General features: G+C 41.0%; 3 protein-coding genes across 3 annotated transcripts; all 3 read left to right on the top strand.

The window, feature by feature from the left end:
• The first annotated feature begins 2,445 nt into the window (after nt 1–2,445).
• LOC137611809 (L-rhamnose-binding lectin CSL3-like) lies at nt 2,446–5,251 on the top strand. The gene is made up of 10 exons (XM_068339909.1): nt 2,446–2,585; nt 2,903–2,929; nt 3,050–3,118; nt 3,311–3,355; nt 3,700–3,817; nt 3,912–4,015; nt 4,159–4,203; nt 4,304–4,436; nt 4,516–4,640; nt 5,020–5,251. Exons 1-9 carry the CDS (start codon nt 2,561–2,563, stop codon nt 4,637–4,639), a joined length of 690 nt encoding a protein of 229 aa, XP_068196010.1. The 5' UTR covers nt 2,446–2,560; the 3' UTR covers nt 4,640; nt 5,020–5,251.
• Nucleotides 5,252–8,543: 3,292 nt separating this feature from the next.
• Nucleotides 8,544–11,615, top strand: LOC137611789 (L-rhamnose-binding lectin CSL3-like). The gene is made up of 12 exons (XM_068339887.1): nt 8,544–8,646; nt 8,854–8,880; nt 9,004–9,072; nt 9,215–9,326; nt 9,553–9,659; nt 9,739–9,783; nt 10,105–10,231; nt 10,333–10,436; nt 10,568–10,612; nt 10,713–10,845; nt 10,927–11,051; nt 11,390–11,615. The coding sequence occupies exons 1-11, from the start codon at nt 8,622–8,624 to the stop codon at nt 11,048–11,050; spliced, it is 918 nt and encodes a 305-aa protein (XP_068195988.1). The 5' UTR covers nt 8,544–8,621; the 3' UTR covers nt 11,051; nt 11,390–11,615.
• A 3,319-nt stretch (nt 11,616–14,934) lies between these two features.
• On the top strand, nt 14,935–17,940 carry LOC137611800 (L-rhamnose-binding lectin CSL3-like). The gene is made up of 12 exons (XM_068339897.1): nt 14,935–15,035; nt 15,242–15,268; nt 15,392–15,460; nt 15,603–15,714; nt 15,942–16,048; nt 16,128–16,172; nt 16,494–16,620; nt 16,722–16,825; nt 16,957–17,001; nt 17,102–17,234; nt 17,314–17,437; nt 17,715–17,940. The coding sequence occupies exons 1-11, from the start codon at nt 15,011–15,013 to the stop codon at nt 17,435–17,437; spliced, it is 918 nt and encodes a 305-aa protein (XP_068195998.1). The 5' UTR covers nt 14,935–15,010; the 3' UTR covers nt 17,715–17,940.
• The last annotated feature ends 372 nt before the right edge of the window (nt 17,941–18,312 follow it).

Raw genomic sequence — 18,312 nt, 5'->3', positions numbered from 1 at the left:
ATGACAGTGAAAGAGTTCTGTCTCCTCCTGTACTTCCTGTTCACACTTGACTGTGGCCACACAAAGGCTCCCCACCATCAACCATGTGGCTGACGACCAGACAATCATCGACCTGATCACCAGAGTTGAAGAGTTGGTCTACAGAGGTGAGGTCAGATGCGGGACAACGACCTTCTTCTGAGCATCAGTAAAGGAAGAGACGGTGTGAGAAACGTGACCTCCTCACAACTGCTGAAATTACAGTAAAGAGAGTCATCAACTTCAACTTCCTCAAGGTCCAAAACAATGATGGCCTGACACGGAGTCTCCACAGACTCCTACTACACAATTAGCCAGACAACGGTTCGTCTTCCTCCCCCGGCTGCAGAGCCTCAATATGGAGTCCAGGATGAATCTGCGGCTTCTACAAGTGCACCATGGAGAGCATCCCGCCCGGCTGTATCACCACATGGTACAGCAACTGCTCTACAGAGGGCGGTGAAAGGTGGTCAGTACATCACCGAGACGAGGCTACCCTTCATGAATGAGCTCCCCATCCAGTTGGGCAGGAGGAATGCCACTGGAATCCTGAAAAAACCTCGTCACCCGAGCAACAAGTTACTCTGCCTGCTGTCTTGCAGATGGTGATGCAACATCCAGGCCCCCACCATCAGGTTCAGAGAAAGCCTCGTCCCTCAGGCCACAAGACAGCAGAATTTTCCCAGAGAAGTTTTTTCTGCACTGAGTCGCTGCTGGAAGGCATAATAAAACATGTTCAACTGACAGAGCTGCACCGATCGCCTCATGGTCACATCCACAAGTTCACAGCTTGATGAGGACACAGGAGGTCCTAGAGGTGGTCCATGGGGTTTTACCTGGAGGACCAGAGAGGTCTCCTCAGGTCGTTGGCTGTAGATGTGTCGACCTCATGAGACGATCTTCTGTCAGCATCACGCTGTTCAAGGATGTTTGAAAGTAAACACGATGAAAGTAAACACAATTATCTTAAAAAGTCCTGAGAGTTTCTTTGACGGGAGACATCAGACTACTGTAACAGGAGAAAACATGATTCAGGTTTTTCTGAACAGAAATAAATGTTTGAAGTGGAGGTTAAACGTGTTCATTGGACCACGGTGGAGACATGTTGATTAAAGAGCAACAGGGTTGCATTCGTCACTTTTTTATCACTAGGGAAATGTACGTTAAACTTCAGTCTCATGAGGAAAATGTCTCAGCTGACTTTTACAAACAGGTCCAATAACATTCTTATTAGTGATGCATGAATGTAAATACAGGATGTGTTTGATAATTCAGGTTTTTCTGAACAGAAATAAATATTTGAGGGGGAGGTTAAACAAATGTTCATTGGACCACGTTGAAAATGTGTTTATTAAAGAGCAACAGAGTCAGACTCGTCACTTTTTTATTATAAAGAAAATGTGAGTAAAACTTTTGTCTTATGGGGAAATGTCTCAGCTGACTTAAACATGTCTAATAACACATTCTTATTATCGATGCCTGAATATAAATACAGGATGTGTTTGAACTGAGACAGATTTTCTACTATTTTGTTTTCAGAATGCAACTGTAGGATATTTTTGTGTGGATCCATCCATCCATCCATCCATCCATCCATCCATCCATCCATCCATTCATCCATCCATCCCTCCGTCCTGAGGCGCACCCAGGCCAGCCGAGAGACAGAGTCTCTCCATCTTGTTCTAGGTCTTCCCCGAGGTCTCCTCCCAGTAGGACATCTGGGAACATCTCCCCAGGGAGGGGTCCAGGAGGCATCCGAAACACACACATAACAGATACATGTGGAGGAGCAGCAGCTCTACTCTAGTCCTCATCTCCAGTACCCTGGGATAGACTTTCCCAGGGATGCTGAGGACTGTGACCCCCTGTAGTTGGAGCACACCATCTGGTCCCCCTTCTTGAAAAGGTGATTCATGTGATGATTAATTTTGTCTACAATAATTGATTTGTTTTTTAATTCATTTGTAAATGGATGATGGTTCTGTCTCTGCAGAGCATGAATTAAATCTGGTTTTTCTTGCAAATGTAGACATTTGGGAATATCAGGAAGGTTTTATGCCCCACAATGAGCTGGGGTCTAGCAGGGTGTACCCAACATTGGGAGAGGCTGGCATAGGCTCCAACAGACCCGTGACCCACAAGACAGAAAAGCAGCTTCAGACAATATGATTAGGGTTGCTTCCTCCACAAAAACCTAAATGGACGGATGGAATGGTTTTAATGGTTGAAAAGTGAAGCAACCTGAAGTGTTTGAGCTTCACTTTTCCCAGGATGAACAGGATCAAACACAAGATCTTGTGTCATCACCCCTCAGGGCTTGAATATGAAAATACTGTTAAATATGTTGATCTCCAGGATCCGTTTGAAGTCAAGCAAGTAAAATATTCATATTCATGAATCAGGGCTGATAAAATGTCATCGTCTGGAATTCCATCTCATCAGAAGCTGACGCGTCTTTCAACATCAACACCATCATCATCATCATCATCATCTGAGCTGTGTCTGATCCGTCTGTTGACCCACCAGCACATCTCCCGACACCATGATCTGTCTCATCACCACTCTGTGTGAGTCACCATGGAAACAGAACAAGACCTCCTGTCTTCAGGAATATCTACATTTTATTTCTATCATCACTTCATTAGAACTTAATGCTTAAACACCAAAGTTTAATAACTTACTTTTGGTTTACTATAATCTTTGTGTATTAACATTTTAATGACTGTCTTTATGTATTTATATGTATTATTGATTTTATCTATTGTTATTGTTGATTGTTAAATGGACTTTGTATAATTCTGTTCGGTGTCCTTGAATGTCAAGAATGGCGCCTTTAAATAAAATGTATTATTCTTTTTATGACCAAAGCGTGTTTCTTTTTCAGGGATGGTGTGTGTGCTTTTCCAACCAGGTAAACATGTGTGAGTGAATGGAAACTGATTCTGTTTACACAGAAAGGGTTTGTCTACCTTTAGCTGGAGGTCTGAATGTTTTCTGTATGACTGTCGTTAAAACCACGTTTTCACTGCAGGATACTCGGCGAACACACATTACAGAGTTGAATGCGAGGCCGAAGAAAGACGCTCCCAACGGATCTGTAGTAAGACTGAAACCAGCAGCATGTTGATCAAATGTTTTAATGAATTCTCTCCACTATCTACTTCAATGATTCCAAATGTAGAAGAACTTTAGTGACTGCTGGCTTTGCAGTGATCGTCATTACGAGAGCTGAATTTGGACGTACAAACAGTCGGATCTATTTTTCTAATATGGTTTATTTTTACTTCAACAGAGGAAGTTGAGGTTTGTGAGGATTCTGTTGCACGGCTTGACTGTGGTAAGATGGCAATGTCACTTCTTCTTAATACCATGAGATCATTCTAGTTATATTAGACCTATGGTTTTGATCAGGATATTTAATGGACTACTACCAGATTAAATAACATTACTCTGCTAGCCGTTCTGCTACGGCTGGTTTCTCCAGACCAGAATTTAATCAGAGACTTTACCTCCACCGATGAGGTGTTGTTTTCTCCCATTTCTATATGACTGTTGGCAGTCAAACAAAACCAATGAGATGAATTTCAACTCAACATGCAGACTGTGACAACATGACCAAAAAGGGTTTATTGTAACTTCTCTGTACTGTTTATTCAGTTCCTCATATTCTTTTTTCGTCAGGTCCAAATGGTGCGATATACATATACGATGCCCAGTATGGAAGAACTGATCAGAGCACGTGTCGCATAAAAGATCCGGTGCGCTGTATGGATGATGTTACACATAGATTGCAGGAGAGGTATAAATGCGCGTTCTTTGTCTCATTAGTTTGTTGACTGAATTTAATTTGTTTAAACTCATAGATGTAAACTGGCATCACTCTGCATCCACAGGTGCGCCCTGTTGCAAACTTGTGATGTTCCTGTGAAAAGCGCAACGTTTGGAAGCTTTTGTAAAGGTCCTGGCAACTACCTGAGGGCAGCTTACTTTTGTCACAGTAAGGAGCTCATAAGAGCCGCCGGCTCCATTTGGTTCTATTAAAGACAATCTGTTAGACAGTCAGTGGAAAAATAAATTCTTTAGAGGTTATCATACCTATCTCCACAGTCCAGAACCTTTACATTGTTCTTCATTTAACAGAAACCGCAATAGGATGTCAGGGGGAGACAATCAACCTGTCATGTGGTGAGATGACAATTTGTGATTCTCATTCTGATTTTGTTCTAGTCAGACAAACATTAATTACTTTTCTGTCTTCTCTACAACTCTTATGTTTTATTCTCAGATCCGGGAACAGAAATATGGTCAGGCAAAATATTTTATGGTCGCAACGACACCACCACCTGTGTTGCTGGACGACGTCCGGAGGAGATCAGCAACACCAACTGTAAACAGTCAGTTTACGGTCATCCTCATATGTAAGTTCTGCTCACATGCTTTTTAAACATATGAATACGTGTTACTGTTTGTTAATGTGGAACCTGCATGTCTCTGCAGCGCTGCCTGTGAGCACAAAACCAGCTGTCAGATTGAAGTGAATCCGGAAAATCTGGGAGAACCCTGTCCAGGGACTTTCAAGTACCTGTATTTCCACTACAAGTGTCACCCAAGACGAACTTGAGGTGAAGGTTTCCCTCTCCTGAGTCTAATCTTTGATCACAAAGTTTCACCGTGTTCACATGAGGCTCTAAAAGAGCGTCAGTGCAGACATATTTTAATTTTCATGTTGCAAACATAAAAAAAGTAAATGTATTGAAGAATTAAATCAAACCTTTTATGTTCACTTGTTTCTTATTAAAATGTAATGAACAGTTGAGTTTGCCCTGCCTCATGCCCTTAGTCACTGGGATAGGCTCCAGCTCCCCGCGACCCGCGCAAGTGGAAGTAGATGTTTTAGAAAATGAATGAATGCGTTGATTCAGCGTGTGGCAAGCAGGACATTTGGTGCCTTTCATGGTTTGAATTCACTTTAAATTCATGTTTTTTTTAATTACTTTTTAGATCCATGTCCTCACTGCATGAACACAGAACGCAGACAAGTGTGGGCTGTAATGAAGCTGAAATTCAAACAGGAAGATGTTCATCTTTCCCATTCAGCTTCTTCATTTCCTCTTCGTTACTTTCCTTTCCTGTATTAGCTGTTAGCTTCTTTATATTTCATCTGTATTAACATTCATGGATTTGAATTGAAATACATCTGTACTCGAACTTTCAATAAACCTATTGCATCCCATCTGTGTAGTTCAATGATTCCTGACGCTGTTCAGCACAGAGCCGTTATGTAGGAAAAGCTCTGAGAGGTCAGTGAGGTCAAATTTTGGGGATCACTGAACATAACCAAGTTTGATTCACCTCAGTACTATTATGACAATAATAATAATAATAATTGAAAAATTGAACTGCAGAAGAAGAAAAAAGAAGAAGAGGAAGGAAAAGAAGGTTTACATGAACAACATTTACATTTCTATAAAATGCACATAAGTCATATTTCATGAACACACTAAAATGTCTTATTGAACTGTAGCCTGTCATAAATGTCCTCATATCACAATCATGTCTCAAAGTGGATCCTTCTCTTTAACCTCCTGTAACTTGACTTTAGCGCCATCTTTTGGTTAATATTCATGTTTTTCAATATCAGACATTCTTGTTCGTTTACACAAGATTGTTTAATACTATATTAGGTTTCAGTTTCACAGACATTTGTGTTCATACAGCAGCCAGCTCACAGCTTGATGACACAGCTTCACGCATTCATGTTTTATGTGTGGTATTATTTGGTTTGAAATCTTTGGAATTTAAATTTAAACATGCCGACAAACCAAAGAGGTTATCACAGACTTTAACTCATGGTTGATAACTCAATTTGTTCTTGGAGATGAAATCAACCCAAAAAGAAGGCAAAGTCATGTAGAAAAAGACTTCTGATTGACAAAGTGGAAAATGTTTCACAATTTTGCTTAAACTTCACGTATAGAAAAATATATCCAAATATATTTCAAAATTTAAAAAAATAATGAAGTCATGAAATCAACTATAATTCACAGGTGAAAGAAGAAATAATTGGACTTTAACTCCACATATAGAAATAGTAGTGGCGAGGCCCTGTTCTGTCCCGAATCAGGTTCGGCCTCAAGGGGCAGACGCTTTCTATCCAATTCCAGCGGTCCAAAGGGATCCAGTAAGAGACCATGATGTGCATGTAGGGACACAGGTAGGAAAAGAACCTGCTGAAGAACCCTGTAGGTGTAGTGGGGTTAGAAATGAGCTTCATTTGGAATTTGTCCAAAACGGATGTCTGCTCAGTCCACATTCTGTTGTCTCAACCTGGTGGACAAATAAAGTTTCCGTCCTCAACAACGACTTCATGTGATCCTGAAGCTGAGTGAATGTTATCGATACACTGATCAGTCATGACAGGGTTCATGGTCTGGAACCTTTATACAGGCAATTTCTAGCATACGTTTAGACTCAAAGTATATGATGGGACAGCATAGGATAGGATAATACGATTAAAATATATAAGGTAACATATATACAAATCTATAAATAGATAAAGACCTAACTCAGAGTCTCCAGAGACTCCATTTACAATCATCCAGACAACGGTTCTTCTTTCTCTGCCAGCTAAAGACCCTCAATATGGAGTCCAGGATAATCTGCAGCTTCTACAGGTGGACCATAGGGAGCATCCTGACCGGTTGTATCACCATCCAATTCAGCCGCTTCTTTACAGAAGGCAGTGAATAGTGGTCAGCACATCACCGAGACGAGGCTGCCCTCCATGAAGGAGCTCCCCATCCAGTGGGGCAGGAGGAAGGCCACTGGAATCCTTAAACACCCCCGTCACCCTAGCAACAAGTTACTCTGCCTGCTGTCTTGCAGATGGTGATGTAACATCCAGGCCCCCACCATCAGGTTCAGAGAAAGCCTCATCCCTCAGGCCACAAGACGGCAGAATTTTCCCAGAGAAGTTTTTTCTGCACTGAGTCGCTGCTGGAAGGCATAATAAAACATGTTCAACTGACAGAGCTGCACCGATCGCCTCATGGTCACATCCACAAGTTCACAGCTTGATGAGGACACAGGAGGTCCTAGAGGTGGTCCATGGGGTTTTACCTGGAGGACCAGAGAGGTCACCTCAGGTCGTTGGCTGTAGATGTGTCGACCTCATGAGACGATCTTCTGTCAGCATCACGCTGTTCAAGGATGTTTGAAAGTAAACACGATGAAAGTAAACACAATTATCTTAAACAGTCCTGAGAGTTTCTTTGACGGGAGACATCAGACTACTGTAACAGGAGAAAACACGATTCGTGTTTGTCTGAACAGAAATAAATATTTAAAGTGGAGGTTAAACAAATGTCCATTGGACCACGTTGAAGATATGTTCAGTAAAGAGCGACAGGGTGAGACTCGTCCCTTTTTTATTATTCGGAAAATTTAAGTAAACTCTTTTGTCTTATGGGGAAATGTGTCAGCTGACTTAAACAAACTTATCTAATAACACATTCTTATTATCAATGCCTGAATGAATGTAAGTACAGGTTGTGTTTGAACTGAATCAGATTTTTTACTATTTGGTTGTCAGAATGCAACTGTAGAATATTTTAGTGTGGATCCATCCATCCATCCATCCATCCATCCATCCATCCATCCATCGGCAGGGATGTCTATACTTCCTCTTCCCAGACACCTCATCCAGCTCTTCCCAGGGGGTCCTGAGGTGTTCCCAGGCCAGCCGAGAGACAGAGTCTCGTTTTTTCTAGGTCTTCCCCGAGGCCTCCTCCCAGTAGGACATCTGGGAACATCTCCCCAGGGAGGCGTCCAGGAGGCATCCGAAACACACACATAACAGATACATGTGGAGGAGCAGCAGCTCTACTCTAGTCCTCATCTCCAGTACCCTGGGATAGACTTTCCCAGGGATGCTGAGGACTGTGACCCCCTGTAGTTGGAGCACACCATCTGGTCCCCCTTCTTGAAAAGGTGATTCATGTGATGATTAATTTGGCCTACAATAATTGATTTGTTTTTTAATTCATTTGTAAATGGATGATGGTTCTGTCTCTGCACAGCATAAATTAAATCTGGTTTTTCTTGCAAATGTAGACATTTGGGAATATTGGGAAGGTTTTATGCCCCACAATGAGCTGGGGTCTAGTAGGGTGTACCCAACATTGGAGAGGCTGGCATAGGCTCCAACAGACCCGTGACCCACAAGACAGAAAAGCAGCTTCAGACAATATGATTAAGGTTGCCTCCTCCACAAAAACCTAAATGAACGGATGAAATGGTTTTAATGGTTGAAAAGTGAAGCAACCTGAAGTGTTTGAGCTTCACTTTTCCCAGGATGAACAGGATCAAACACAAGATCTTGTGTCATCACCCCTCAGGGCTTGAATATGAAAATACTGTTAAATATGTTGATCTCCAGGATCCGTTTCAAATCAAGCAGGTAAAATATTCATATTCATGAATCGGGGCTGATAAAATGTCATCGTCAGGAATTTCATCTCATCAGAAGCTGACGCGTCTTTCAACATCAACATCACCATCATCATCTGAACTGTGTCTGATCCGTCTGTCCATCTCCCAGCACCATGATCTGTCTCATCACCACTCTGTGTGAGTCACCATGGAAACAGAACAAGACTTCCTGTCTTCAGGAATATCTACATTTAATTTCTGTCTCTGTTTCATTAGAACTTAATGATTAAAAAACCAAAGTTTAAATCAAAAGCTTGATGTTTACTTTTCATTTACTATAATCTTTGTATTTTAATGTTTTAATGACCTTTATGTATTCATGAACGAAGTCTGTTTCTTTTTCAGGCCTGCTGTGTGTGCTTTTCCAACCAGGTAAACTGTGTGTGAGTGGATGGAAACAGATTTTGTCTGCACACACAGAGGGTTTTTCTACCTTCAGCTAGAATCCTGAATGTTTTCTGCATGATTATTGTTAAAACCACATTTTCCCTGTAGGATATCTGGAACAAACTTTCCACAGAGCTGCATGCGAGCCCCAATCTACACACCTCCACCTGAGCTGTGGTAAGACAGAAATTATGAAATGGCAGCAGCATGTTGATAAAAATGTTTTAATGATTTTATCTGTACCATCCACTTCAATGATTCTAAATGTAGAGTAACATTAGTACGGTAACTGATGGCCTTTCTGTCTTATGGTGTGTAGACGGGGATACAGTGATCGTCATTACGAGAGCTGAGTTTGGACATACTAACAGTCAGACCTGCCCTCCGACGTCATGCAAGGATACATCAATAAATATACCCATTCAGAGCTGGTAAAATCTCAGTAGATGACATTGTGCTGAATCTACTGACATCTGTTTGAATTCACTTAATCCAGAGTTGAGTTTGTGTGTCATCTGTTAATTATTGAATGAAGAAGTAAACATTTTGTCGTCATTGTAGAAAATGAGTAGCGCCAAATACTTGATTGATTGATGTAAAACAGATTACAGTATGTACACCATTAATTGTGTTTTACGCTTGATCTTGTCCGTGCAGGTGTAATGGAAGGAAAGTGTGCGATGTTGCTTTGAAAGATCTCCCGCCGTCTCAATGCAAAGGCTCTTACGCATACGTGACGACCTATCACCACTGCGAGCCAAAACGTCAGTTCCATTTCTGCATCACAGTAAAAGTAACACCAATAGAGGTTAATTATAATGTGGTTTAATTTTACTTCAACAGGTCATGTTAAGGCTTGTGAGAACTCTGTTGCAAGACTTGACTGTGGTAAGATGGCAATTTCACTTCATAATGCCATTAGATCATTCTAGTTATATTAGACATACAGATTTGATCAGGACTACTACCAGATTGAATAACATCACTCTGCTAGCTGCGCTGTGGCGGCTGGCTTCTACAGACCAGAATTTAATCATACCTATGACTGAACGAGTTTCCACCCATTTCTATGTGATTGTTGGAAGTCAGACAAAACCAATGGGATGAATGTCAACTCAACATGCAGACTGTGACAACATGACCAAAAAGGGTCCATTCTGACTTCTCTGTTCTCTTTAGTCGAAACTTTATATTCTTCTTTTTTGTCAGGTGTAAATGGTGCCATATACATATTCCAAGCCCAGTATGGAAGAATGGATAAGGACTCGTGTCCCAGCGCAGATCCAAATGCCGGGACATCCTGTATAGACGATGCTACGTTTTACATGCAAAGGAGGTATGAATGCAGGGTCTTTTTCTTATCAGTTTGTTGACTGAACTTAATGTGTTTAAACTCATTATCTATAGATGTAAACTGGGATCACTCTGCATCCACAGATGCAACCTGATGCAAACTTGTGAAGTTCCTGTGCAAAGCTCGATGTTTGGAGGCTCTTGTAGCGGTCCTTCCAACTACCTGGAGGCATCCTACATTTGTCATAGTAAAGAGCTCAAAACAACAGCCAGCTCTGTTTGGTTCTATTAAAGACAGTCTGTTGAACAGTCAGTTCTGTAGATCTATCCATATTTATTTCCACAGTCCAAAACCTTTACATTGTTCTTCATTTAACAGAAACCGCAACAGGATGTCAGGGGGAGACAATCAACCTGTCGTGTGGTGAGATGACAATTTGTGATTCTCATTCTGATTTTGTTCTAGTCAGACAAACATTAATTACTTTTCTGTCTTCTCTAAAACTCTTATGTTTTATCCTCAGAACCGGGAACAGAAATATGGACAGGCAAAATAGTTTATGGTCGCAACGACACCACCACCTGTGTCGCTGGACGACGTCCGGAGGAGATCAGCAACACCAACTGTTACAAGTCAATTTACAATGATCCTCAAGTGTACGTTCTGCTCACAAATGGTTTTTAAACATATAAATACGTGTTACTGTTTGTTAATGTGGAACCTGCATGTCTCTGCAGCGCTGCCTGTGAGCACAAAACCAGCTGTCAGATTGAAGTGAATCCGGCAAAGCTGGGAGAACCCTGTCCAGGGACTTTCAAGTACCTGTATTTCCACTACAAGTGTCACCCAAGACGAACTTGAGGTGAAGGTTTCCCTCTCCTGAGTGTAATCTTTGATCACAAAGTTTCACCGTGTTCACATGAGGCTCTAAAAGCATCAGTGCAGACATATTTTCATCTTCATGTTGCAAACATAAAAAAAGTAAATGAATTGAAGAATTAAACCAAACAGTTGAGTTTGCCCTGCCTCATGCCCTTAGTCACTGGGATAGGCTCCAGCTTCCCGCGACCCGCGCAAGTGGAAGTAGACGTTTTAGAAAATGAATGAATGCGTTGATTCAGCGTGTGGCAAGCAGAACATTTGGTGCCATTCATGGTTTGAATTCACTTTAAATTCATGGTTTTTTAAATTCCTTTTCAGACCCATGTCCTCACTGCATGAAAACAGAATGCAGACAAGTGTGGGCTGTAATGAAGCTGAAATTCAAACAGGAAGATGTTCATCATTCCCATTCAGCTTCTTCATTTCCTCTTCGTTACTTTCCTTTCCTGTATTAGCTGTTAGCTTCTTTATATTTCATCTGTATTAACATTCATGGATTTGAATTGAAATACATCTGTACTTGAACTTTAAATAAACCTATTGCATCCCATCTGTATAGTTCAATGATTCCTGACGCTGTTCAGCACAGGGCGGTCATGTAGGGAAGCTCTGAGAGGTCAGTGAGGTCAAAATTTGGGGATCACTGAACATAACCAAGTTTGAACACCTCAGTACTATTATGACAATAATAATAATAATAATTAAAGAATTGAACTGTAGAAGAAGAAGAAAGAAGAAGAGGAAGGAAAAGAAGGTTCACATGAACAACATTTACATTTCTATAAAATGTACATATGTCATATTTCATGAACTCACTAAAATGTCTTATTGAACTGTAGCCTGTCATAAATGTCCTCATATCACAATCATGTCTCAAAGTGGATCCTTCTCTTTAACCTCCTGTGACTTGACTTTAGCGCCATCTTTTGGTTAATATTCATGTTTTTCAATATCAGACATTCTTGTTCGTTTACACCAGATTGTTATATACCATATTAGGTTTCAGTGTCACAGACATTTGTATTCATACAGCAGCCAGCTCACAGCTCGATGAGACAGCTTCACGCATTCATGTTTTATGTGTGGTATTATTTGGTTCAAAATCTTTGGAATTTAAATTTAAACATGTCGACACACCAAAGAGGTTATCACAGACTTTAACTCATGGTTGATAACTCAATTTGTTCTTGGAGATGAAATCAACCCATTAAGAACGTAAAGCGATGTAGAAAAAAACTTCTGATTGACAAAGTGGAAAATGTTTCACAATTTTACTTAAACTTCACATATAGAAATATATATCCAAATATATTTCAAAATTTAAAAAAATAATCAAGTCATGAAATCAACTATAATTCACAGGTGAAAGAAGAAATAATTGGACTTTAACTCCAAATATAGAAATAGTAGTGGCGAGGCCCTGTTCTGTCCCGAATCAGGTTCGGCCTCAAGGGGCAGACGCTTTCTATCCAATTCCAGCGGTCCAAAGGGATCCAGTAAGAGACCATGATGTGCATGTAGGGACACAGGTAGGAAAAGAACCTGCTGAAGAACCCTGTAGGTGTAGTGGGGTTAGAAATGAGCTTCATTTGGAATTTGTCCAAAACGGATGTCTGCTCAGTCCACATTCTGTTGTCTCCACCTGGTGGACAAATAAAGTTTCCGTCCTCAACAACGACTTCATGTGATCCTGAAGCTGAGTGAATGTTATCGATACACTGATCAGTCATGACAGGGTTCATGGTCTGGAACCTTTATACAGGCAATTTCTAGCATACGTTTAGACTCAAAGTATATGATGGGACAGCATAGGATAGGATAATACAATTAAAATATATAAGGTAACATATATACAAATCTATAAATAGATAAAGACCTAACTCAGAGTCTCCAGAGACTCCATTTACAATCAGCCAGACAACGGTTCTTCTTTCTCTGCCAGCTAAAGACCCTCAATATGGAGTCCAGGATAATCTGCAGCTTCTACAGGTGGACCATAGGGAGCATCCTGACCAGTTGTATCACCATCCAATTCAGCCGCTTCTTTACAGAAGGCAGTGAAGAGTGGTCAGCACATCACCAGCACGAGGCTGCCCTTCATGAAGGAGCTACACATCCAGTGGGGCAGGAGGAAGGCCACTGGAATCCTTAAACACCCCCGTCACCCGCGCAACAAGTTACTCTGCCTGCTGTCTTGCAGATGGTGATGCAACATCCAGGCCCCCACCATCAGGTTCAGAGAAAGCCTCGTCCCTCAGGCCACAAGACGGCAGAATTTTCCCAGAGAAGTTTTTTCTGCACTGAGTCGCTGCTGGAAGGCATAATAAAACATGTTCAACTGACAGAGCTGCACCAATCGCCTCATGGTCACATCCACAAGTTCACAGCTTGATGAGGACACAGGAGGTCCTAGAGGTGGTCCATGGGGTTTTACCTGGAGGACCAGAGAGGTCACCTCAGGTCGTTGGCTGTAGATGTGTCGACCTCATGAGACGATCTTCTGTCAGTATCACGCTGTTCAAGGATGTTTGAAAGTAAACACGATGAAAGTAAACACAATTATCTTAAACAGTCCTGAGAGTTTCTTTGACGGGAGACATCAGACTACTGTAACAGGAGAAAACACGATTCGTGTTTGTCTGAACAGAAATAAATATTTAAAGTGGAGGTTAAACAAATGTCCATTGGACCACGTTGAAGATATGTTCAGTAAAGAGCGACAGGGTGAGACTCGTCCCTTTTTTATTATTCGAAAAATTTAAGTAAACTCTTTTGTCTTATGAGGAAATGTGTCAGCTGACTTAAACAAACTTGTCTAATAAGACATTCTTATTATCAATGCCTGAATGAATATAAATACAGGATGTGTTTGAACTGAATCAGATTTTTTACTATTTGGTTGTCAGAATGCAACTGTAGAATATTTTAGTGTGGATCCATCCATCCATCCATCCATCCATCCATCCATCCATCCATCCATCCATCCATCCATCCATCGGCAGGGATGCCTATACTTCCTCTCCCCAGACACCTCATCCAGCTCTTCCTAGGGGTCTTGAGGTGTTCCCAGGCCAGCCGAGAGACAGAGTCTCGTTTTTTCTAGTTCTTCCCCGAGGTCTCCTCCCAGTAGGACATCTGGGAACATCTCCCCAGGGAGGGGTCCAGGAGGCATCCGAAACACACACATAACAGATACATGTGGAGGAGCAGCAGCTCTACTCTAGTCCTCATCTCCAGTACCCTGGGATAGACTTTCCCAGGGATGCTGAGGACTGTGACCCCCTGTAGTTGGAGCACACCATCTGGTCCCCCTTCTTGAAAAGGTGATTCATGTGATGATTAATTTGGCCTACAATAAATGATTTGTTTTTTTAATTCATTTGTAAATGGATGATGGTTCTGTCTCTGCACAGCATAAATTAAATCTGGTTTTTCTTGCAAATGTAGACATTTGGGAATATTGGGAAGGTTTTATGCCCCACAATGAGCTGGGGTCTAGTAGGGTGTACCCAACATTGGGAGAGGCTGGCATAGGCTCCAACAGACCCTTGACCCACAAGACAGAAAAGCAGCTTCAGACAATATGATTAAGGTTGCCTCCTCCACAAAAACCTAAATGAACGGATGAAATGGTTTTAATGGTTGAAAAGTGAAGCAACGTGAAGTGTTTGAGCTTCACTTTTCCCAGGATGAACAGGATCAAACACAAGATCTTGTGTCATCACCCCTCAGGGCTTGAATATGAAAATACTGTTAAATATGTTGATCTCCAGGATCCGTTTCAAGTCAAGCAGGTAAAATATTCATATTCATGAATCGGGGCTGATAAAATGTCATCGTCCGGAATTTCATCTCATCAGAAGCTGACGCGTCTTTCAACATCAACATCATCATCATCATCTGAACTGTGTCTGATCCGTCTGTCCATCTCCCAGCACCATGATCTGTCTCATCACCACTCTGTGTGAGTCACCATGGAAACAGAACAAGACTTCCTGTCTTCAGGAATATCTACATTTAATTTCTGTCTGTTTCATTAGAACTTAATGATTAAAAAAACCAAAGTTCAAATCAAAAGCTTGATGTTTATTTTTCATTTACTATAATCTTTGTATATTAATGTTTTAATGACCTTTATGTATTCATGAACGAAGTCTGTTTCTTTTTCAGGCCTGCTGTGTGTGCTTTTCCAACCAGGTAAACTGTGTGTGAGTGGATGGAAACAGATTTTGTCTGCACACACAGAGGGTTTTTCTACCTTCAGCTAGAATCCTGAATGTTTTCTGCATGATTATTGTTAAAACCACATTTTCCCTGTAGGATATCTGGAACAAACTTTCCACAGAGCTGCATGCGAGCCCCAATCTACACACCTCCACCTGAGCTGTGGTAAGACAGAAATTATGAAATGGCAGCAGCATGTTGATAAAAATGTTTTAATGATTTTATCTGTACCATCCACTTCAATGATTCTAAATGTAGAGTAACATTAGTACGGTAACTGATGGCCTTTCTGTCTTATGGTGTGTAGACGGGGATACAGTGATCGTAATTACGAGAGCTGAGTTTGGACATACTAACAGTCAGACCTGCCCTCCGACGTCATGCAAGGATACATCAATAAATATACCCATTCAGAGCTGGTAAAATCTCAGTAGATGACTATTGTGCTGAATCTACTGACATCTGTTTGAATTCACTTAATCCAGAGTTGAGTTTGTGTGTCATCTGTTAATTATTGAATGAAGAAGTAAACATTTTGTCGTCATTGTAGAAAGTGAGTAGCGCCAAATACTTGATTGATTGATGTAAAACAGATTAGAGTATGTACACCATTAATTGTGTTTTACGCTTGATCTTGTCCGTGCAGGTGTAATGGAAGGAAGGTGTGCGACGTTGCTTTGAAAGATCTCCCGCCGTCTCAATGCAAAGGCTCTTACGCATACGTGACGACCTATCACCACTGCGAGCCAAAACGTCAGTTCCATTTCTGCATCACAGTAAAAGTAACACAAATAGAGGTTAATTATAATGTGGTTTAATTTTACTTCAACAGGTCATGTTAAGGCTTGTGAGAACTCTGTTGCAAGACTTGATTGTGGTAAGATGACAATTTCACTTCATAATGCCATTAGATCATTCTAGTTATATTAGACATACAGATTTGATCAGGACTACTACCAGATTGAATAACATCACTCTGCTAGCTGCGCTGCGGCGGCTGGCTTCTGCAGACCAGAATTTAATCATACCTATGACTGAACAAGTTTCCACCCATTTCTATGTGATTGTTGGAAGTCAGACAAAACCAATGGGATGAATGTCAACTCAACATGCAGACTGTGACAACATGACCAAAAAGGGTCCATTCTGACTTCTCTGTTCTCTTTAGTCGAAACTTTATATTCTTCTTTTTTGTCAGGTGTAAATGGTGCCATATACATATTCCAAGCCCAGTATGGAAGAATGGATAAGGACTCGTGTCCCAGCGCAGATCCAAATGCCGGGACATCCTGTATAAACGATGCTACGTTTTACATGCAAAGGAGGTATGAATGCAGGGTCTTTTTCTTATCAGTTTGTTGACTGAACTTAATGTGTTTAAACTCATTATCTATAGATGTAAACTGGGATCACTCTGCATCCACAGATGCAACCTGATGCAAACTTGTGAAGTTCCTGTGCAAAGCTCGATGTTTGTAGGCTCTTGTAGCGGTCCTTCCAACTACCTGGAGGCATCCTACATTTGTCATAGTAAAGAGCTCAAAACAACAGCCAGCTCTGTTTGGTTCTATTAAAGACAGTCTGTTGAACAGTCAGTTCTGTAGATCTATCCATATTTATTTCCACAGTCCAGAACCTTTACATTGCTCTTCATTTAACAGAAACCACAACAGGATGTGAGGGGGAGACAATCAACCTGTCATGTGGTGAGATGACAATTTGTGATTCTCATTCTGATTTTGTTCTAGTCAGACAAACATTAATTACTTTTCTGTCTTCTCTACAACTCTGATGTTTTATTCTCAGAACCGGGAACAACTATAAACTTAGGCAAAAGATTTTATGGTCGCAATGACACCACCACTTGTGTCGCTGGACGACGTCCGGAGGAGATCAGCAACACCAACTGTAAACAGTCAGTTTACGGTCATCCTCATATGTAAGTTCTGCTCACATGCTTTTTAAACATATGAATACGTGTTATTGTTTGTTAATGTGGAACCTGCATGTCTCTGCAGCTCTGGTTGTGAGGGCAAAACCAGCTGTCAGATTGAAGTGAACCCGACAAAGCTGGGAGAACCCTGTCCAGGGACTTTCAAGTACCTGTATGTCCACTACAACTGCTACCGAAGACCAACTTAGGTGAAGTTTTCCCTCTCTTGAGTCTAATCTTTGAACACAAAGTTTCACTGTGTTCACATGAGGCTCTAAAAGAGCATCAGTGCAGACATATTTTAATTTTCATGTTGCAAACATAAAAAAAGTAAATGTATTGAAGAATTAAACCAAACTTTTATGTTCACTTGTTTCTGATTAAAATTTGATGAATGGTTGATTCAGCATGTGGCAAATAGAACATCTGGTATCATTCATTGTTTGAATTCACCCTAAATTTGTGTTTTTTTTAATTCCTTTTCAGATCCATGTCCTCACTGCATGAAAACAGAACGCAGACAAGTGTGGGCTGTAATGAAGCTGAAATTCAAACAGGAAGATGTTCATCTGTCTCATTCAGCTTCTTCATTTCCTCTTCGTTACTTTCCTTTCCTGTATTAGCTGTTAGCTTCTTTAACTTTTATCTGTATTAACATTCATGGATTTGGATTGAAATACATCTGTGCTTGAACTTTAAATAAACCTATTGCATCCCATCTGTGGAGTTCAATGATTCCTGACGCTGTTCAGCACAGAGCCGTTATGTAGGGATGCTCTGAGAGGACAGTGATTGTACAGCAGTCAAAGTCAGGAGGTCTGTCCACCACTGTGAAGTAATGTCATGTCATGTGGTGCTGGAGTTCATGGTGTCCAGAAGATGACCACACTAACATGTCCTATTGGACTGTAGTTGTCATAAATGTCCTCAAATCAGAATCATGTCTCACATTAGATCCTTCTCTTTCAATCAATCAACCTTTATTTGTATAGCGCTAAATGACATCAGCAGACATTTCAAAGCGCTTTAACAGGCAGAGAAACCCAACAGAACCCTCCAGAGCAAGCCTGAACAACAACGGTGG

Source organism: Antennarius striatus, chromosome 2 (assembly GCF_040054535.1).
Source record: "Antennarius striatus isolate MH-2024 chromosome 2, ASM4005453v1, whole genome shotgun sequence".
NCBI lineage: Eukaryota > Metazoa > Chordata > Actinopteri > Lophiiformes > Antennariidae > Antennarius > Antennarius striatus.
The sequence above is the reverse complement of the archived record's forward strand: the minus strand, read 5'-3'. Positions and strand labels throughout refer to the sequence as shown.